At 47.8% G+C, this 20,502-nt stretch overlaps 2 protein-coding genes across 10 annotated transcripts in view; one reads left to right on the top strand and one right to left on the bottom strand.

The window, feature by feature from the left end:
* The first annotated feature begins 167 nt into the window (after nucleotides 1–167).
* On the top strand, nucleotides 168–16,757 carry ZDHHC16 (zinc finger DHHC-type palmitoyltransferase 16). 8 transcript variants are annotated; one of them, XM_054581309.1, is made up of 11 exons: nucleotides 168–349; nucleotides 3,786–4,033; nucleotides 4,195–4,389; nucleotides 4,537–4,625; nucleotides 5,014–5,042; nucleotides 5,677–5,810; nucleotides 5,948–5,995; nucleotides 6,852–6,937; nucleotides 7,592–7,715; nucleotides 7,927–7,997; nucleotides 16,502–16,757. In XM_054581309.1, exons 2-11 carry the CDS (start codon nucleotides 3,791–3,793, stop codon nucleotides 16,551–16,553), a joined length of 1,071 nt encoding a protein of 356 aa, XP_054437284.1. In that variant the 5' UTR covers nucleotides 168–349; nucleotides 3,786–3,790; the 3' UTR covers nucleotides 16,554–16,757. The 8 variants fall into 8 exon arrangements, with proteins under 8 accessions (XP_054437284.1, XP_054437281.1, XP_054437280.1 ...); XM_054581306.1 differs by lacking the exon at nucleotides 16,502–16,757 and adding an exon at nucleotides 8,811–9,366 and having other exon boundaries at nucleotides 168–630; XM_054581305.1 differs by lacking the exon at nucleotides 16,502–16,757 and adding an exon at nucleotides 8,811–9,366.
* The window catches only part of MMS19 (MMS19 homolog, cytosolic iron-sulfur assembly component), a 32,425-nt gene continuing 21,552 nt past the window's right edge, over nucleotides 9,630–20,502 (bottom strand). For both annotated transcript variants that reach the window (XM_054581303.1, XM_054581304.1), the window contains 23 exons: nucleotides 19,618–19,704; nucleotides 19,102–19,176; nucleotides 18,617–18,694; nucleotides 17,946–18,084; nucleotides 17,540–17,694; nucleotides 16,869–16,947; nucleotides 16,507–16,632; nucleotides 16,233–16,314; nucleotides 15,865–15,962; nucleotides 15,611–15,760; nucleotides 14,550–14,705; nucleotides 13,627–13,726; nucleotides 13,057–13,159; nucleotides 12,847–12,915; nucleotides 12,502–12,628; nucleotides 11,951–12,051; nucleotides 11,752–11,808; nucleotides 11,420–11,606; nucleotides 11,113–11,195; nucleotides 10,823–10,987; nucleotides 10,487–10,546; nucleotides 10,097–10,197; nucleotides 9,630–10,018 (listed from right to left, as the gene is read on the bottom strand). In XM_054581303.1, the coding sequence (XP_054437278.1) occupies nucleotides 9,991–10,018; nucleotides 10,097–10,197; nucleotides 10,487–10,546; nucleotides 10,823–10,987; nucleotides 11,113–11,195; nucleotides 11,420–11,606; nucleotides 11,752–11,808; nucleotides 11,951–12,051; nucleotides 12,502–12,628; nucleotides 12,847–12,915; nucleotides 13,057–13,159; nucleotides 13,627–13,726; nucleotides 14,550–14,705; nucleotides 15,611–15,760; nucleotides 15,865–15,962; nucleotides 16,233–16,314; nucleotides 16,507–16,632; nucleotides 16,869–16,947; nucleotides 17,540–17,694; nucleotides 17,946–18,084; nucleotides 18,617–18,694; nucleotides 19,102–19,176; nucleotides 19,618–19,704 (2,406 nt within the window). In that variant the 3' untranslated portion in view covers nucleotides 9,630–9,990. The remainder of the gene's footprint in view (nucleotides 10,019–10,096; nucleotides 10,198–10,486; nucleotides 10,547–10,822; nucleotides 10,988–11,112; nucleotides 11,196–11,419; nucleotides 11,607–11,751; nucleotides 11,809–11,950; nucleotides 12,052–12,501; nucleotides 12,629–12,846; nucleotides 12,916–13,056; nucleotides 13,160–13,626; nucleotides 13,727–14,549; nucleotides 14,706–15,610; nucleotides 15,761–15,864; nucleotides 15,963–16,232; nucleotides 16,315–16,506; nucleotides 16,633–16,868; nucleotides 16,948–17,539; nucleotides 17,695–17,945; nucleotides 18,085–18,616; nucleotides 18,695–19,101; nucleotides 19,177–19,617; nucleotides 19,705–20,502) is intronic.

Consider the following 20,502-nt stretch of genomic DNA (forward strand, 5'->3'; position numbering starts at 1 on the left):
GGACTTCTCATTGGCCAAAGTCCAGGTGCAGTTTCTCAATAAAAAATGTGCCGATTGGTACATTTACCACGTGACCTCCGGCCGCGCCTTTCTGAGAAGGTAAACTACATGTCCCAGGTTGCCCCGGGGCGAATCCAGGGGCGGAGCTCCTGAAAGCCTGTAGATGCGCTTGCGCGTGCGGTTGAGGATGGGTTGGCGGCGGGTCCGGGTCTGCAGGCTGGCTCTGTGGGCGGCGGGCCATGGTTGGTTGGATTGAGCTGCGCCGGCCTGGGGCGCTCAGCTGGACTGGGTGGCAGTGAGCGGAGGTTGCAGGCTCCATTTGGCTGATTGGGGAGTCGGCAGGAGGCAGGTAAGAGCGAAGCCGCGGCCTTTGCTCCTCAGTTCTGTCTCTTTTTCTAGGGTCGGGCCCTGTTGCGGGGCCTTACGGTGAGCCCGGCTTCCTGCTGTCTCCTCGCCGATCCCTGCACGTCCGTCCTGTCCTCTAGCCAGGCGGAGTGCACCTTCCGGGCAGTCGTAACGCGCGAAGCTGGAAGGAGGCCAACCGACCCATCCTCGCCCATTTCACAGATTTGCAAGCTCAGATCCGGAGATAGGATTTTGAATTGCCCAGTGTCTCGAAGATAGTTTAAGGTAGAGCCCAAACCGAAACCCAAGTATTTTGACTTCCAATCCATCGCACGTTGACCATGGCACCCTAATAAAGCCTTTTCCCGGTTTTTGTAACTTTAACTTCCGATCTCGATCTCACAGGGGGACCGTCTCAAGAGTAGAGTGAGGCCATCTGTAACTTTGTCTCTTCCCATCGTATTTGTCTGGAAGGGAAGACTGCTCATGAATAAAATGCTGGTCTTAACTGATGATTGACACCTGCTGCTTGAGAGTGCGAACATTTGAAAGCAGGATCTTTGTCCGGGTGAAATTTGCCAAGACTTTCATCACCGTTTCCTCTGCCCTCTGGTGGATTTGAAATCCATCTTTCCTCACCCCCAATCCAGTTTCCCTTAGGGAATCAGATGCTGACTTAGAGCCTTAGGAAGAGGCGAGTGCCACGGCCTGCAATCCCTTCTAATCTCGGGAGCAGATGTCACTATGGCTTGTGGCCACTATTGAGGGATTGAAGTGTTCAGGGCTTGTGCTTGGGGTGATAGTGAAGTTACGCTTTGCTCTGTTTCTTCCCCTCTTCACTCTGACCCCTGCCCCCGACCTCACCCTCCTGCCCAATACAGTTTTTTGAGTTGTGCTTTACCTCAATTTCCTGAGATGAAAACTCTATATGTTCAGTTGCTCTTCCCTGGCCTCCCCATAGTTCTCAAACCCCATTAGATAAAATGAGTGGGGGCTCAGCTTCAGACTTTGTTCACTCAAATCTGATTTGTTACTCTCTATATCTACAAGCTTTCTATTTACATATTTGGGTTGATTTCTGGTTGATTTTTTTCCTAAAATGCCTTCTAACTTTTAAATGCTATGATTTTAACAATGTTTAACAACAATTTATAGCAGCAGACACTTACTTAGTGTTATAACATTGGCAGGAATGCCCTTGCTGTTATTTGTAGGACAGATAGACAGCTGACCAGCCTCTCCACTTCTGCATCCCAGGTCATTCATTCAACAAGTATTTATTGAGCACTTCCATGAGCCAGGTATTGTGCTAAGAACTTTATAAACATTTCATTTATACCTTTCCAAGTGTATCTGTGGAATCATAAAGGGTTAGAGCTAGAAGAGACCTTGGCATTTACTTCTACCTCCTCATCGAATGGGAACACAAGAAAATTGAGTTCAGGAGGATTCAGTGATTTGCCCAAGGTCACAGAACCACTTAAGGGCAGAATTGAACCCTGCGTGGTCAAATTATGAGGCAGATTAGTGTTGGTAAATCTAGTCCTTGAGCAGGCATTTCCTGTAGAGCTCAAGAATTTGGGTGGTGGTTGAGAACAAGCCAAAAAGTGGAGAATCTGATAAGGAAGTTGTTTTGTAGACAGGAGAGATGGCATATAATTCACGTTAATAAAGATGAGAAATGCATTTTATTTGTAAGCTATTGCTATTGTGTTTTAGCAAATAGGAAACTCTCCATTAGCCACAGTAAGGGAATAAACAGTAGTGTGGGCAATCTGTCTCCTGGACTCCTTGTGTAGTAAAATGCTTTGTCCCACTCTTACATATGATTGTGGTGGCTATATATACTATTTTGAAAATTGATGCTTTAAGCGAAATCATGGTTCCAAACTATGGGAGTCCAACTCAAAGGAGGTAGGAAGTTTGAGCTTTTCCTTTGCTCTCTTCTACACTGCCTCTTAATTTGCTAGCTCCCAGGGGGTGGCATGGGAATGGCCATTTCTTTATCTGGGTGCAAAGAATAGGTCCCTTCTGAATTGTCTTTCTTCTCTTTCTCTGCCGGCCTTGTCTGCTGGATTTCTTTTTCGCTTAGGTCATAGGGCTTGTGGAAGGAGGTAATTAAGTGTTTGCTTTGAAAGGCTTTTTGTAGTGATGAGCCAGGATGCAAGGAGAGTACCTTGCTCTAGTTACTGAACGGAAACCATCTCTACAGTGGAGCAGCCTCCTCCAGTTTCTGCTAGGTTTTGAGATGCCTGTTAAATAAGTCAGTGGAGTTGCTGAGAACAAAGTAGCTCTAGGGGAAAAATCAGATAATTTCTTTTCTGGTAAGGACTTTAATCTGTAGAATTGATGAGACTTTTGTCAAAGGAACCCGTGTCTTCTGGGCATTGCCTGGGCAGCTGAGCTTCCATGGCTGTTGGATGAGGTGGAAACCACGTAAAGGAGATGAACGCACTTGCAGAAGAGCCCTGAAAAGGACTAAAGAGCTGGGAAGGCTGATTGGGAAGCTTAGGGCCACGGGCAGCAGCGGCAGAAAAGGCTCTTAAGTGTTCAACTAGAACAGGCCGGGGAAATTCAGAGGAAGAGCAGTCCTTCTGGTCTTCATGAGTCACCAGTGTGGCAGTGCCCCGCCCCCTGTCTTCCTGCCTGTGGTATTATTCTCTGAATACCCGAAGTTGTCTTGGCTTCTGTGTCCTTCGACTGGGGCTGGAACTGGAATTGGAGACAAAGCATCTTATGTCATGCAAGGGGTAGCTGAGCTGTCCTGACAGGAGACAGGGACTCTTGTGCTACCAGGTTAGGTCTGGTGGCCTGTAACATCAGCCCAGAGGGAGTAAGAAGGATAAATATCTTTTGCAAAGACTCAGATGGCACCAGGGAAGATCCAGGTGCAGGGTCCACATGCTATGCACTCCCCCACCACTGGCTTTTCCTTGATTAAGAGCAACTGTTAGGACGTAGGTCAATGGTCCAGGGCAAGCAAGGACTTGGGGAACCCTCTGCCACAGTGGCCATGCGCACAGACACAGAGTGGGCAGTTTTGTGAACATTGGCCATGCTGCACCCAGTGGTCTGTCTACACAGACAACTCCAGTGACCTTGCCTTGTCTGGGAGCCCCCTGTCTCTCCTTCACCGGTTTACCGTGGCCCTGTACTCTAGGTGTGCATCATCTTGGATTTGCTCTGTAACCATGTGGTGTAATAGGATTTCTGCCCAGTTAGAACCTGCAGACCCTAGCCCCTACAGTCTGGTTGGGACACTGGCCCCCCACATTCTGTAGAGAATTGAAATGACTCTCTTACTGTCCACAGTTGTTAACTGGCCCCGTTGGCGTCGGTCTTAAGTCTTTACTTCTAAGCCGGTGCTCATCCCCTTCCCACTGGTGGGCTAGGGAGGGACAGAGCCCCGGCTGGTCCCTCACAGTGGTGTGCTCTCCTAGGAGCAATGCGGGGCCAGTGGAGCCTGCTGCTGGGCCCGGCCCGCCTCTGCCTGCGCCTGCTTCTGCTCCTGGGCTCCAGGCGCCGCTGCCCTCCCCTGCTCCGGGGGCTGGTACAGCGCTGGCGCTACGGAAAGGTCTGCCTGCGCTCCCTGCTCTACAACTCCTTCGGGGGCAGTGACACCGCTGTCGATGCTGCCTTTGAGCCTATCTACTGGTTGGTGGACAACGTGATCCGCTGGTGTGGGGTGGTGAGTGATGCCCAGGGAGCAGGAAGAGGGATGTTTTGGCGTAGCAGCGGGACATGTGTCTGACGGATCCATGCCAGCCCTACCCTGGGGATATTCCCGAGTTACTCCGGGCATTGGCAAGCTCTCTCAGTGCATCTACCTAACCTCATTGGTGTTGGCAGGTGTTCGTGGTGCTGGTGATCGTGTTGACCAGCTCTATCGTGGCCATTGCCTACCTTTGTGTCCTACCCCTCATCCTCCGAACCTACTCAGTGCCACGACTCTGCTGGCATTTCTTCTATAGTCACTGGAATCTGATCCTCATCGTCTTCCATTACTACCAGGCCATCACCACTCCACCTGGATATCCACCCCAGGTGGGTCTCCACAGCGGGTGGGGGCAGGCAGAGGGCTGCTGGCCAGGGGAGCCAGTCGCAGGAGTGGGGAGAGAGTGCCTTGGTATCTTTTGAGGTATGAAACTGGTGCTGCCACAGTTGTCATGATGCTTTTCTCTCTTTGCACAGGGCAGGAATGATATTGCAACAGTCTCCATCTGTAAGAAGTGCATCTACCCCAAGCCAGCCCGGACACACCACTGCAGCGTCTGCAATAGGTGGGTCTTGGCTTTGTTCTCTGTGAACCCTAGCTCTGGCCCGCTGGCTGTAGCCCTAGGGCAGAACCTAGACCTGGAGTTCGAAAAAGTGTTTATGAAGCACACATCACATGTCAGGCAATATGCCCTCTCTATCATGACACCTGGTCCTCAGGATGATCCTGTGAGTTAGGCATTATGACTACTTGTAGAAACTGAGGTTCAGAGAAATGAGTTGACTTATTCAGTGTCATGTAGCCAATGAAGCAGGGTTTGAAGCAAGGCCTGGCTGTCTTCAAAGTCTGTGCCTTTTCCACCTCAGCAGGATGCTGGTCCTTGTAGGAAAGGATTGGCACTGACATCTCAAGAATTTGGCCACCGTAACAGAGCCTGTGTCCCTCCCTCACAGGTGTGTGCTGAAGATGGATCATCATTGTCGTATCCTTTTACTATCTCTTCTGCCTGAGGCCTCCTTCTGTAGCTTCAGAGCACTGCACAGGGTCAAGGGCTGCAAACCTGAGGCTTCTAGCATCATCCTGCAGAGAACATTGGGCTCATGAGAAGTTAGTGGAAGAGTTGCTGCGGGGGGCTGACCCTCTCCTGGGGAAAGCGGGAAGCTTACAGATCTTTGGAACAGATCTCCTTGGAGTAAGGCATCTTCTCCAACAGCTCTTTCTTTTGTACACTGTCATGGTAACAGCTGTTGGATGGAAAGAGATGTTTGGGCTTCAGGTGGTTGCCTACTCGGTATCCAGGTAGAACCGTTGGTTCCCTTGGCCCATACAGATGTCTGGTTGACCCCAGCTAGGTTGATATATTGGCAGATTGCTTTTAGTGAAGGGTTTCAATTTTCATGATTTCCTGGAGGGACTTGTGAGGGCTCTGAAAAGCTTTAACACTTTTACTTCAACCTCTGGAAAGCCCCATATTTTCCTGCCTTTGGAAAATAGTTCTTGGTGACTGGAAGTCCTGGGCTTGGATGATATTGTCATGAAGCAAGAATGAACCAGAGAGGCCCGGACACACCCTGAAGTTGTGTGTTTGCTCTTGTCCTTAATTCTTCTCCCACCAGCCTGGCTAAACAACTGTGTGGGCCACTATAACCATCGGTACTTCTTCTCTTTCTGCTTTTTCATGACTCTGGGCTGTGTCTACTGCAGCTACGGAAGTTGGGACCTTTTCCGGGAGGCTTATGCTGCCATCGAGGTGAGCCCATAGTTAGGAGCAGGGCAGCTCAGTAGAGAGCACTTGGGGTATAGAATCTGTCCCTAAGGAGTGGGACTGGTAGCACTTTAATGCTAGAGGCCTGAGAGTATAACCAGCACTGTTTTCCATCCCCTTAGAAAATGAAACAGCTCGACAAGAACAAACTACAGGCGGTTGCCAACCAGGTGGGCCGTCCCCACCCCACTGCCTCCTGCTGCTCAGGCCAGCGGGTATAGAGTTGCTGAGGCAACAGGCCCACCTGGTAGAGTTGTAGAGACTGGTTGAGGGGCTGGCCGCTGGAGGCTGGATCAGGGGTGTTCTGGGAGGCTGTCTGCCATGGGCAGACTAAGCGGCCTGGGGCAAGTCCCTGGTATGTGACAGTTCTTGGCTCTCTATCCCATTTCCACCTTCTTTTGGCTGAGCAAGGACTCTGCCTTGGTGACGGCCTGAGCAGCAAGGAGTCTATGTTAGTCTGTGTACTGGGGCTCCAGGGGACAGAGATCAGACTGGGCTAGTCTGATTGCCCTTCGCCCCTGGTCTGTCTGCATCTGCATCTGGAGCAACCCTTCTCCCCAGGCTTTTTAGGACTACTCAGTCTGAGTAGATCTTAGACTAATGATTGTACGTACCTCTGCTGCCCTTTCGGTCCTTAGTGGAGCTCACAGTTCTTCCCCCGCAGTCATTCCATTCTAGTGTGGGTCTGGTCCCCTCTCTTGGGGATTGCAGCCACAGGGTGAAGGAGTGCTAGCTGGGGAGTGGAGTGGCTTCCCCTGGAGCCCCATTTGTGTTGTCAGATCTAAAGGTCCAGGGTCGGCTCTTCCTGTGCTTTGCCATCCTGTCTAGACCCGCTCTGCCCAGTGTTTGTCTACATGATGCTGCCGGGCTCAGTCCACCCATCTGGCTGCTACCCTGACTCCTCTGTGGCTTAACCCCCTATTTTTCCATCCTGGGCTTGGATCACTTCCCTGCCTGAGGGCGATGGGGGCTCTGCTAGGGACCGGCACAGCAAACAAGCTAGACTTCGCTGTTTTCTTTTTCTAGACTTATCACCAGACCCCACCACCCACCTTCTCCTTTCGAGAAAGGGTGACTCACAAGAGTCTTGTCTACCTCTGGTTCCTGTGCAGGTATCCGACTCTCTCACTTTTGACCGCTTAAGGGAGGGGAAGCTTCAGAAAAACCTTTTTAGGTACCCACAGAGACCCATCCCTGTGTGAACTGCTGCTCTTCTGAGTCTAACTTAGGTTGACAAAGAGTCAGCATTTAATTTTCTTCAGCATTCTGGTGCAGGGAACAGTAGGGATATTGGCATTGAGTGTGTGTTACATGCCAAGGTAAGTTAAAATCCTACCTAAATGGTAGGTGACTACATTTTATAGATGAGGAAAACTGAAAATTAGAGGGTGAAGTGATTTGTTCTACAACACAGTTAACAATGAATAGTAGAGCTGGAGTCTGAACTTGGTGCCATTCCATTCCAGTCCCTGGGGCTTGTACTACCCTCTGTAGTCTCCCAAGCATGGGTAAGAAATACAGAATATTTTTACTAGTAACAGACTTATTCCCCCTCCTTTCCACATAACTTATTCTTAGCCCATCTTGAAGCATTTTCATTGATGCTTTTCATAAGCATAGTGAAGTGAAAGTTCACCTGGCATGTGTAGGCTGGGAGATGAGGAAAGACAGAGAGGTCCCCAGCTCATCATTATTGCCCAGCTTAATTTCACACATAGCCTCTAACCCTTTCTAAGCTACTCACCAATCTCTGCCACTTTTCTTAGTTCTGTGGCACTTGCCCTGGGTGCCCTAACTGTATGGCATGCTGTTCTCATCAGTCGAGGTGAGACTAGTATCGAAAGGCACATCAACAAGAAGGAGAGACGCCGGCTGCAGGCCAAGGGCAGAGTGAGTAGGGCTGAGGGCTGGGGGTGGATCGCTGGGTGGGTGACTGAACCCGCCATCCTGTAAACAGGTCATGGTCAGGGCCAACTAGGGCAGGCATCGTAAAAGGCCTGAACTTGCCTTGTTGAGCTTTGGCTTGGCCAGTTTAGGGTAGAAAATTACAAGGGGATTAAGTAACAGGGGTTTGTAGAAACATGTTTTTCTTTGGTCCTAGGTTTTTAGGAATCATTACAACTATGGCTGCTTGGACAACTGGAAGTTATTCCTGGGTGTGGACACAGGAAGGTAAAATAACTAGAACAGTGCTGTCCAGTAGAACTCTGACAAGAAAGGTGTTTTCTACCTGTGCTAAGATGTTAGCAACCAGCCAGCCACATGTGGCTACTAAGCACCTGAAATGTGGCTAATACACTGAGGAATTGAATTTTTAATTTAATTTTTATTTTCACTAATTTAAAAAGGCACATGTGGCTAGTGACTACCATATTGGACAGCACAGATCTAGATTCTGGGAGTAGAGATCATTGTTAATTTGAGCGAACAGAGCTTTGGGCCGACACTGTGTGGTTTAAGTAGCAGATGAGGCTTACAGATGACACAGTAAAATTCCAAGAAAGCTCTTTTCAAGAAGGGACTTTTAGGTAGAGTAGGTGGCCACCAATCACCTCTCATTTGTATGGCAGTGTCTGGAGGTCAAGCCAGTGATTTCTGGGATTGAAGTAAGCTTTGTGATGGAAGTCCTAAGACAATAAATGAAGCTAGCTCCTTTCACCCAAGAGACATGGGAAAATCATTTTTCAAATTGCAACGACTGAGGCAGTAGTAAGGCGGCCATAAGTACCTGCCTGCCTCCCTTTCCCATCCCTATTATATTCCTGGCTGTCACTGTGCATGCTGAGGCCCCTTAGAAGTTTAGCTGAAAACCTCTAAAGGCCTTCACGACACCAGACACATTTATTGGATAAAATTAGGAGTTTTGTTCTTTTGAGGTTCATGCCAGGTAGCTTCAGGGTAAGCTTATGTAGCCTTACTGAGGAATGAGGATCAGGAAGCCCAAGAACTCTTGTAACTCAGACACATTTGTATCTTCTCTTATAGGCACTGGCTCACTCGGGTGCTGTTACCTTCCAGTCACCTGCCCCATGGGAATGGAATAAACTGGGACCCCCCTCCCTGGGTGACTGCTCAGTCAGCCTCTGTGATGGCAGTGTGAGCTGGATTCTGTCAGCCACAACTTGAGCATCGCCCTGCTTTCTCCATTATCTCAAGGCCTCCAAGGGTGGCTTCTTGGAACCCTTGAGCAAAAAGAGCCAGTGGGCCTGCCTTAGGGTACTATGCAGGGACAACTCAAGGGCCTATCTCCAGGCCACTGCAGCAGCAAGGCATGATGTGGAGAAATCCTAGGACTGATGTTCCTTCACTCAGGCAAAAAAGTTCCAGCCGCAGACTGGAGATTAGGCAGCTAGCAACCTTGCCAGGTGCTGACCCCAACCTCCAGATTACAGCACTGGAGTTGGCCACCACCTCTCCCACTTGCTGTCTAAGAAAATACCTGAATGGTTGAACTGAGATCCTAGCTTCTCAACAGGGCAAAGGTACCAGGCCTGCTGCTGAGGTCACTGCCACTTCTCACATGCTGAAGGGAGCAAAAATAAAGGTATTTGATTTTTAAATACCTGTAGCTTCTTATTCTTTGCCACTACTTTCGGGCAGGGAAGGGGAAAGTCAGGGTCAAGGCCACTGTGTAGGTGTTCTGCTCATACTAACTGTGCCCTACTTGAAGAGGTGGATGCCCTGAAGAATTTTTGACTAATGCCTGTCATTATTGTTGTTTTAGCTTTTACAGTGACACCTCTGGTCATGTGCTGCTGAGGCATAAGTGGGGGCAGGGGTGGGGGAGAGAATATCTGACAGCCCCATTATCAAAAGAAATCTTTATTCTCCAGCAGATATACATACAGGCACCGTCCCTGGTCCTCAGGGCCACGCTTATACACATTCATCCCTCAGCAGCATCTCTTTTTCTGACATACAAATATGGAAGAGCCTTAAGATCCTTCTTCAAACGCAAGTAGTCTCACACTCAGTTACTTCACAAGTCCATTAGAAATCAGGATTCCTGTTTCTTGTACAGCTGTGCAACAGAGGCCCAGCATTTATGCCGTGTGTGTGTGGGAAAGGCAATCAGAGGCCAGTGGTCTCCCTGCCTTGGAAGATGGCTCAATAGTTAGTAACTCCAGGTTAGATTGTCAGAAGAGTCTAGGCCAGGACTGAGGGCTCAGCTTCCAGGGCTTCCCAGCAGAAACCTGTAGGCAAAAATAATGTTGGCAGCATTAGTGGTGAGGCTCATTTCAGCCCTCTCTCCCCAAGAGGTAGCAACTCACCATTCTCCCCTGGCTGACACTGCTTCCTTGCGCACCAGTCTCTTCTTGTCATCCAGAGGTTTGGCTAAAGCCCGGATCACCTGTGGTTTGTATGGCAGCAGCTGTGGAGTAAAAAGGGGTTAATCCTAGCCTTCTTCCACCAACACAACCAAAAGAGCCCCTTCTCTGACTCTACAACTAATAGTCTTCCTATTCTTTAGTGATTCCAGAGGATGCTAGGTGGCAGATAACCATTCTATTGTAATGTATTCAGGCAGATCCTTGCCTATCTCTACCTTGCAGTTCATACCTCAATCACACAGCAGGGTGGCCAGTCATGCTTTACTCAGGCAAAAGTACTTCTCTGGCTCAGAAATTTCTGGGCCAGAGAAAGACAAGTGAGGTACTTACCACAGGGGTGGGCAGGCGAGTGAGCGCATGCATGCACTGTAGTGCAGCAATCCGGACAGCCTGAAACACAACCATAAGGAGGTGAGGGGAGACCCAAGAAGGAGAGCTGTGGATGCCAAAAGGTTGCTGGGGCTTGCCCTGGCCCGGTAGCTCAGTTACAGTGTTGTCCTGATATGCCAAGGTTCCAGATTTGATCCCAGGTCAGGGCAAATACAAGAGTCAACCAATGTATGCATAACTAAGTGGAAAAACAAACTGATGTTTCTTTTCCCCTTTCTCTCTCAAAATCAATCAATTTTTTAAAAACTGAAAAAAAGTTGCTGGGTCTCAACATACCATGGAAGGGCTAGAGCTGAGGTTCAGGAACTTGGTAACAAGGGTGTCAACATGAAGGCTCATGACTTGGGGTGCTTCTAGTAGAAGAGGCCGAAGGCAGCTGAGGGTGGAGAGCTGTACCACACAATCCGGACAGGATAGGGCCTCCAGCAGCAGGGAAAGCAGCTAAGGGGCCACAGGGAAGGCAGGATGACCATGTGCATGATGAGTCTGCCTCCCCTCCCCTCCTTAGCTCAGCTGGGGGACAATGGCTTGGTCCCTTGCTTAGAGGCTCTGACGGCAAGGCTTACCGTGGGCAGCTCTGGCAAAAGCACAGGCTTAGGCAGCCTGTTAAGTACATGAGACAGGCCTTTCAGGTAATTTGGCTTCACATCTGTAAAAAATGAAAAAGCTTAGGGGAGAAACTGGGCTTTAGACGTAAGAGCTTGAGAATTCAGCCCCAATCTGAACCAGAGGAATAGAGCGCAGCAGGAATCTGGAAGTTGATTCCTGTAGGTAGAGACTACACTACTGCTCTGAAGCAGCACTGATGAGGTCCTAAACCTGAGCAAAGGAGAAATCTATAAATCTGGGGCCTTTCTTTCAGACTCTCCTCACCTTGAGGAGCAGCATGGAAGCCCTGGACCAAAGCAGGCACATTATCTGTGAAGAACCGCTGGCGGAACATGATCCGCACTTCAGCGTGGCCAGCACGAGTCAGTACGTCAGTGCAGTCCGACATGAGGAGAGAGAAGCCATCAGCGGCTGTTGGGCCAAGTTCTGGATCACTCAGGAGGCCCATAAGCTGGAGAAAAGAGAGCCTTTGAGGTATATCGGGAGAGGAATCTTAAATACCCAAGAGTAGGATGGCAGTCATTTCTAGGAGGAATAGGATCAACAGGAAGTTCTTGTTTACGTCCTAGATTCCCTTGTCTCCAGAATGGACTTACCCGGTCTGTAAGGCAGGAGCTGAGAGGATGATATCTGAGCACTAGGGCCTTTGTTACCTGTAATCAGAGAAGAGAACGGTTAGGGAATGACACTCAAACCCCAGAACCCTGAGAAGAATGCTTATGGTTCCAGGTCGAGCGGAGAAACTAAACAGACATAATTGCCTCTGTTTAACCAGAATCCATTCCGACTTCTTACCCAGAGAAGCAGTGTGAAGGCCTGCCTACGACAGGGCCCAGGGGCCAGGCCAGCCTCCACTTTGTCCACAGCCAGCTGTAGAAATTCATCCAGCTGTTGCCCTAAACAGGAGGGAGGAAGTGCTGATGAGAAGGCTACATATTTCTTTTTTAACAAGGATATAAATCATTTCAATGCAGAGCTCCCTGAAGAGCCATTAGAAAAGAACAGCATCATTTGTCTATGGGCTTTGCCCACTCAACTCTGAGACACAAGCACAAGAGCCTGGCATCCTCAGTGCAGGGGTGCTGGCATTTGAAAAGAGTTGTCTACTTCTAAGAAAGAATGACCCCTAACAGCTTCCTGCAGGGAACAGGATGACAGAAGTAGACATGGCACTTTGCTTGTACCCCCTTATCATCTTATGTCCTGCAATGCTTTACCCAGCTCCAGTCTTGACTCTTGTCCCAAGGGCTGTCCCCTGGAAAACCCTATTTATGTATTATTAGCAAGCTCCCTTTTAAAACAATGAGGACTGAACTTGAAGATTTCATCAGGCAGACTTCCAGTACCTGCAGGGTGCTTATTGAGGAGTCCTGCAAAGCACTTGGCAGAGGCGGTGGAGGAGAAGGGGCAGCCTGGGCAGCAGCTCAGCTCTAAAAGCTCCCGCATGAGTTGGTTCAGCTGAGGGATTTCCACCTACAGAAAACATGGTCACGTAATGGACCCAGAGAACACTTGAATCCAAAGGGATACCCAGTAGAAAATGGCAGCAGGGACCAGGATGGATGAGAACCATATTCTCCAATGGGGAAAGTAGATCAACTTAGTCTGTGACAAATTTCAGCCCAGTCACCTGGGATCCACTGCCCCTTGTCAGGGTTAAACCAGGGTACTCTCCAAATGTGTTCACTTACATTTCGAGGCAGGGAGCAGACAAAGGCCATAAGCAGTGCAACCAGCCGCCTCTGTCCTGAGGAGCCATCCTATAAAGGAAGAAGAGCATTATCAAGCCTATCATACCAGCAATAGGCTTATCTGCTCCGATAACCTTCCCCAATTAGCCCTAGAAATTTGAAGGACAGGAATCCCAGGATTCTACCCAATCTGATCCATCAGACCCTCACCTGGAATGGCTGGAATCTGCAAGGGAAGCTGTTTTCAGGCAGAAAGGAGATGTTGCCATCCAAGAAGAGGGGCACAATGTGGGCGACACTCTGGGCAGCTAAGCTAGGGGTAGAGCACTAGGTATCACCAAGGAGCCAGGGTTGTAAAGCAGCCCTGGGGTTCCCATTAGATTCACTGAGTCAATGGGTCAGAGCATAATCATCCACACATTCAACACTTATTAATTTGGCACATATTGTATGCCAGGACTAGTCCCATTCTAGGCCCTGGTGATAAAGCAGCAAGCCAGACAGATCAAACCCTTGTTTTGGAACTCACAATCTAGTGAGAGAACTCAATGAATATTTTTAAAATGCTCCACAGGTGACTTATGCACATCAATCCATGGCTCATCCAACCATACAGTCCACTGTGCTAAAACCCCCTTTTACTTACTTTGCCAGCAAAACTTACAAGTAGCTGCCTCTACATTTGATTCTGGGTAAAAGGACAGCTCAGAAGGCAGCTACCTGCTGCTGCTTCCAAGATTGCTATCCTCTCCAAGATGAAACCATATCCACGATACTCACTCAGAACTTAAGTGGGTGGTGGCAGTGCTAATGACAGACACCATGGCGGCCAAGACCTCATCCTCCAACAGCACTTTTCTCAGGAATGAGTGCTCCTTCTCTGCAAAATCAAAACAATACACACATAATCACACAGCTGTGACTATGGTGGAGATGATTAGGTTCTGTCATCATGACTAGTGCTTGTGACTCTAGTCACAACAGCAGTGGTTTCTAACCTGTCCTGTAGCAGTGTGGTAGGCTGGAGAACCAGCAAGGCACCAGAACAGGAGCAGTCTAATGTGGGCCACAGAGAGCTCTCGAGAACTTTGTGCACAGTCCTTAGACTGGGCAACAATGGAAAATAAGGCCAGCTAATATGAACGTTCTTAACATCAGAAATAGTTATGTTAGCCTTTTCAAAACCTTAAAAGATAACATGGGCTTATCTTTGTAGGTTCTCATTATAGCAGCTACCACATATCAAACTACGATACCTACATACATTACTGTGTTGCCAGCTACTATGCATTATCTTATTTAATCCTTAGCAACTGCCCTGTGATATAGATATTTCTTTTTATCTCCCCCTTACAAGAGAAACTAGACTTAGAAAGGCTAAATATCTTCACCTACATTAGTGACTGGTGGCGTTGAAGATGAAACCCAGCCAGGTCTACTTAACTCCAGAGATGAAGTCTAACCAAACTAATTACATAGCAATTAAGCAGAAAAAAGGTGTGCATCCTTTTGAGCATTGCTAACATTAATGGATTTGGTCCCTGCCCTTGGTCAGGTTGGCACCCTTTGCTTGAAGTGAAATCTTAAGCCTCTGGTGGTACAAAATGCAGTACCAGTAAAACCCCAAGGGTGGCAGTGCAGTTCAACGCTAGTGGAAGGCTGCAGTCTAGAGGAGGGATAGCAGGTAAGGTGGAGAAAGTTACCTGGCATGGAAGCCTGCACAGCCAAGGCAAGCAAGCGAGGTATAGCTGTCTGATGGAAATACCAGCAGCTTTCAGGGTCCAGCTGACATTTTTCTGCCACCCGCTGGAGGCTCTGACAGACAGCAATAACTTCACTTGGTCCTGCAACCACATTCCCTGTGTGGTGAGAAAGTATTCTCTGTAAGGTTTTCCTAAAAGTACTTCTAGGTATTTCAGATAGAGCACATGGAAAGAACAAAGGTGAGTGACCAAGGGTGTCTTATTAAAGAACCACTTCATTTTATTCTTTTGGATGTTTTTCATCTATTCAGATTTTGGAGCTGAGACCTGCTCTGTGCCAGGCTCTGCAGCAGAAGCATTCATACACATTTTCTCATTTTTCATTACTCCAGAAAGATCATTTCCCCCATTTTATAGAGGAGGATGTGGAGACTCAGTGAAACTACCAGTGGTTTCTCCAGGGTTGCAGAAAGTTCAAAGTCAGGAATGTAACCCAGGCTACACTCTCAGTCACGTTCTTTCTACTGTGTAACAGTAGGTCATCCATGTTGACTGAGTCTACCACAAGGACTGGGCAATGCAAAGTAGGAGCACTGGAACTAGTGGGGGCCCATAGTGAGTATGTATAAGTTTGTAGGACCAAATGCCGCAGTCATTTATGCCTTGGAGCATATGATACTCTAAGGATCCTGTTAAAATGCATATTATGATCAGGGCGGTGCAAGATTCTGCACATCTAAGCAGCTCTCAGATGATGCCCATGCTGTTGGCTGATGCCATATTTTGAGTAGCATGGCCTTAAGAGTGATGCTTTTCAATTCTGGCTCCACATTAAAATCACCTGGGCACTCAATAATTACTGTTTCCCAAGTCCCATCCTTCCTCACAGATTGATTTAGTTGGACTGAATGAGGCCCAGGCATCAGCATTTTATGTTGAAAGTTCCCACGTGACTCTTCTGTACAGCTACCACTGGACTACTGCCTCAGAGGCATCAACTCCAAACTTGACCTCGGCTCCCCATTCAGCCCAGCAACTTGGTGACCATTCCTGGTAGTTACCTTTGTTCATCTGGCACAGATGCTGCAGCAGCAGAGGCAGGGTCTCCTTGACAATGCTGGGATGTGTTGATACAGCTGACAAGGCTTGTAGACAGCGCAGATGCCGGGAGCACTTGGTGGGCCCATCTCCTTTAGCCAAATCTGACTCCCCTGAAAGCAACCCGGGAGACAAGGTTTCACTGGGTGATGGCAAGCATGAAGGACCTCGAGCTGCCTGGGGAAGGGGTGGGTCACAGAAAATCAGAGACACATACCCACGCATAGCTCCTCAGCAAGCCTGGGCACTAGGTGGCTGCTGAAGGCCACAGGGTAAAGTGTGGCCAGGGTTCCGGATGCTTCCAGTGCTGCCACCCTGCGGGGGGCACAGGGCAGATGAGCATTCACTGAGCCTTGGCCCACCATTCTCTTGCCTAGACCCGCCATTAGGCAGATTCACGAGTATGGTCTCCTGAGACCACCTTGCTGAAAAGCAGGACTCAAAAATACATAGATGCACAGGGCTTCTTAATGACCAAGAAGAGAGTAGTCCCACATCTCCAACCACTTGGCAGCCAGTGCCGAGCACAATGCCCACCTCCCCTAGGGACAGCCACGGGTCGGAAGTCTCTCTCTAGATCCTCACCAACTCTGGGAATCCTCCTCTAGGAAGCTCAGTCTGTATAGGTGCCCCACTGCCAGCTCCAAGTCCCCAGAAGACAGGAGATCTGTGTTAGAAGGGAACACCAACCACATCTTTCTTTCCCTACAGCCACCACAACCCTCCCAAAAGTTCCACTAGAAATCCCAAGTCAACTAGAGTTTAGTGAGAACAAGGGAATTAAGACTTCTTTTCACTTAAGACAGACAATCACAAGAAAGGGACCAATACCCCTATCTTTTCTTTCTCTTTAGTGTACCTGGCTGGGCACCCAAAACAGTGAGAGTACGGATGCCAACAAGCTGAAGCTGGGCGTTGGGGTCTGTCAAGGCCGTGAACACCAGTGAGCATAGCTGCTCCTTGAAGCCACTCAGAGGCCTTTCACCTAGGGAGAGACGGTCCATGTTAGAGGGAAGTCACGACTCAGCAGTGATGTTAAAGACAATTCAGGGCAGATTTGAAGAGCTTAATCCACTGAATGTTCAAGAAATACAATGGTACAACAATAAATGGTCTCATCTGTTCAGTGTTTTTTTTTTTAATGCTAAAACCTCAGAACGACAGGACCACTGTTCTAGACTACATATCCATGATACTCTTTGTTCTGGAAGGTGACCTCACCCTTCTCTTCATGGATCCATTTCTGCTGTAGCTTCAAGAATCCCAGGATCATTTCAAGGATTGTCCGCCGCTGGTTGCTCTGTAATGTTTTAAGGGGTATTAGTGTCAAAGAATACAGGGAAGAGCAAAAGTAGATTTACAGTTGTGAGTACACACAACAGTTTATTCTTATATTATTATTTATTGTATTATTTTCTATACAAACAATTGTAAATTAAAAAAAAAAGATTTTATTTATTTTTAGAGAGCGGAAGGGAGGAGGAAAGAGAGGGAGAGAAACATAGATGTGGGAGAGAAACATCAATTGGTTGCTCTAGCATGCCGCCAACCAGGGACCTGGCCCACAACCCAGGCAAGTACCCTGACCAGGAATTGAACCGACATCCTTTCGGTTCACGGGATGATGTTCAACCCACTGAACCACACCAGTCTAGGCTGTAATCCTACTTTTGCCCCACCCTGTATGTTAAAGGATTTCAGTCCTGCTACTTTGGAATTGGGGTGAATTACTCTTTTATTACATGTCAGGAAAAGAGTAAACAAAGGAACCAGCATCAGCTAATAGGAGCAAACCCAAAATATACTGTATAGGCCTAAGCTCAAAGCTTAGCTCTGTGAGAAAGGGATCCTAGCAACGGTCGCCTCATTGTCTCAAGACTGCGCTCCCTTACCTGACTGTGCTTGTGGAATTGTTCCAGCAGCAAAGGCAGTACGTTGCTGGTGATGTGGTCACAGGCCCGGGCAGATGCACCTGCAGCTGCCTGCAAGAGTTTGGCACTAGGCCACACCAGTTTCATGTCCGGTTCACAGAGATGGTGCCTGCAGTCTAGAGAGGCAGTGCATCACATACCTGGGAGTAGGCTGAACATTGCCTGTTTTCCCTGAAGTCCATAAAGGTTGGAGACTGAGACCTGGGACATTTCGTCAGCAGTTACCATATTTTTTTTTTTTTTAATTCAAAGTAAGGTTCCAGATCCCAAATCACTGAACATGGTAGGGCTACACAGGAAAGGTCATTAGCCCTTAAGGAATTTCTATTGTGTTTACTGCCTTTTATGACTTTCATGGCCCCATTACCCTGTAGAATGTTGCTAAGGAAGAAGTCAAGGAGGTCCTCAGCATCAGCCCTCAGCACAGAGCGAGACAAACACGTAGTCAGGGAGTGGAGGGCCGCCAGGCCTTCGGCCTCCACCCGCTCACTTGCCGTCTGGAACACCTGTCAGGGAGGGATCCCATGGCTACTGAGGTGAGCCTGCACCAAGTGAGACCTCACCCACCCACTGCCTGTTTTTTGGGCTGGGGGGAGGTTAAGAACCTTTAGGGCATAGCAATAAAAATTAACACCTCAAATGAGTTACTTCTTAATTGGTGTATTCTCACTTAGCCCTTAGCCTCACCAGGATTCATACACATACTTTTTGAGAAACAGAATGCCAACTCTGAGCTAACCATTAGGATTCCTTATCTTGGGTATCTTCTTCTCTCCCTCCATTCAGCATTGTGCCATAGGTACCATGACTATGCCCCTTAACATGGACAGACAGGAAGTGGGCACTGTGCAAAGGTGGTCAAGGGCCATCACCAAGCAGATGACCCTCACACAGGGACTCTCCTTTGTCATTCAACTAGAAGTATGTACATTGCTTGCTTGTTGAATAGCTAGGCACAGTTCAAGAGAGTGTATTATTTCCCCTGACGCCTGACAACTTGGGAGTTAACAATAGTGAATTTACTAAAGTAACACTCACCTCTCTGCGGATAGAAACCCAAAGACTGGGTAGGAAGTCCTTAAGTTCCTTCTGTCCGTACACAGTACAGCAAGCATTCTGCCAAAAAAGCACAAGTATCAACTATCTACACATTCAGAGTTCCTAAGATATACAGGTACCTCAGCATAATGGCATCTGAAGAAGCCTGGCTCTCGGCAGAAAAATCAGAAAGATTTTATAATCGTAATACTCAGGGCAAAAAAAATAGGTGCTCACTGTCATTGATGAAAAACAAGCATCAACAGGGAGCCGTGGTCAGCCTTTCCTTGGCTGCAACTTAGTTACTACAGGACTGCGCAGTATGCAGCTGGGGCCTTTAGGTCAACATGTTAGGTCCAGATCCACCAGGCATCCCTCTTCTGAGGCCCACTGAACTGTTCTCTGGCTCTCCAAAAATCTATAATCCCTTAGCACCCTAATTTATCTAAAGGCAGCGGGACCCTGGAAGAAGAAAAACCACTCACCAGAGTCTGCAGGGAATCCAGCTTGGCACTCAGAATCTCAGAATCCACCTTCTCAATCAGCAGAGGAAGCAGGAACTGTGGGAGGGACAGAAGAACCGAAGTCAGGGATAGGTAGCGTTGCAGCCTCACCAAGGCCAACCATGTCCCTGCTGCCACCTGTCCCCAGGGGCAGGCACTATGCCAAAGAGCTATTCTTGTGTCAGGAGTTGTGGCTTTAGGCCAACCTTTCTGCTAAGATGAGGCCAGACTCCCAGTTACCTGAAAAATGGTTGGCAAATCTATAGGATTTTAAAAGACAGCACTAGCTAGGGATTGGATTACTAATTTAAAGAAGAGATGGTAAAGTTTTCAACATTGAGGGTCTGAAGATACTTGCCACACAAGCGTGAAGACACTTGCAGGATGTCATACCTTAAAGTGTACACTGGGTCTTTATTTTCCCACATGCTTTTACTTTTCTTAATTCAGAGCCTTCTATGAGCTGAGGCTACATACCCTAACTGTGGCTAGACCTACCTCAGCAAATCGTGGTGTGGAAGCCAGCACAGCTCGGAGACTCAGGATGAGATCTTCTCTCTGGATACCATAGGGATCATTAGGTGGCTGGAAAAAGAAGGGCCATGGGTTTGTATAGCTCTTTGGACACAGGCTTGAACCTGACAGCCCAAAGAACAGTGATATTTATATGCTGTCTGGCAGAACAGCATGACGTAAGGCTCCAGCAGGAAGACATTCTCGCTCTTATGCATTCCTTGGGAATCTTTGTCTTTGGAGCATTTATTTTCTATATGATCACTGTTTCTACTGATCTGTCATCTCAGAGATAAGCACCATTAACTTTCTGGTGCATTACTTTCTTCTCTGTACATATATTATGACTATGTGTTAGTAGACACCGTTTCCCTTTAAAATATATACTTTTAGAAAATGTGTTTGTTTTGTACATATCATTTATAATTTTTTTTCCACTTAAAACATTAGGAACATTTTTCCATAGTATTATTTTTTCATATTAGTTTTAGTGGCTGATACTATTCCACTGTGTGGTTGAGCCACAATTTATTTTTAAAATCCCCCTTTGGTGGACATTTTTATTAATTTTTTTACTCTGACAAAAAAGCTGTAATTTTGGCAATATAAAAAAGCATTGATGGTTTCTGCATCAAGATGGCAGACTGAAAACATGCACCAGGTTTTCCTTTTCTTTTTTTAGAAACCTCATGAAAAATACAGTTAAAGGGATTTTCTTTTCTTTTTAAAAGACATCAAGTTAAACGTTGAAGAGAACAGGATAAGAGATGTTAGCAACAAAATTTTAGAAGGTGAAAAGCAGATGGGTAAGAAGAAAATAACTTAGCGGAGCCAAAAAAACCAGAATCCTCAGTAGGCTTGGGGCAAGCT

Source organism: Pteronotus mesoamericanus, unplaced genomic scaffold, assembly GCF_021234165.1.
Source record: "Pteronotus mesoamericanus isolate MK-2021 breed Mesoamerican mustached bat unplaced genomic scaffold, CSHL_Meso_final contig_657, whole genome shotgun sequence".
Classification (NCBI taxonomy): Eukaryota; Metazoa; Chordata; class Mammalia; order Chiroptera; family Mormoopidae; genus Pteronotus; species Pteronotus mesoamericanus.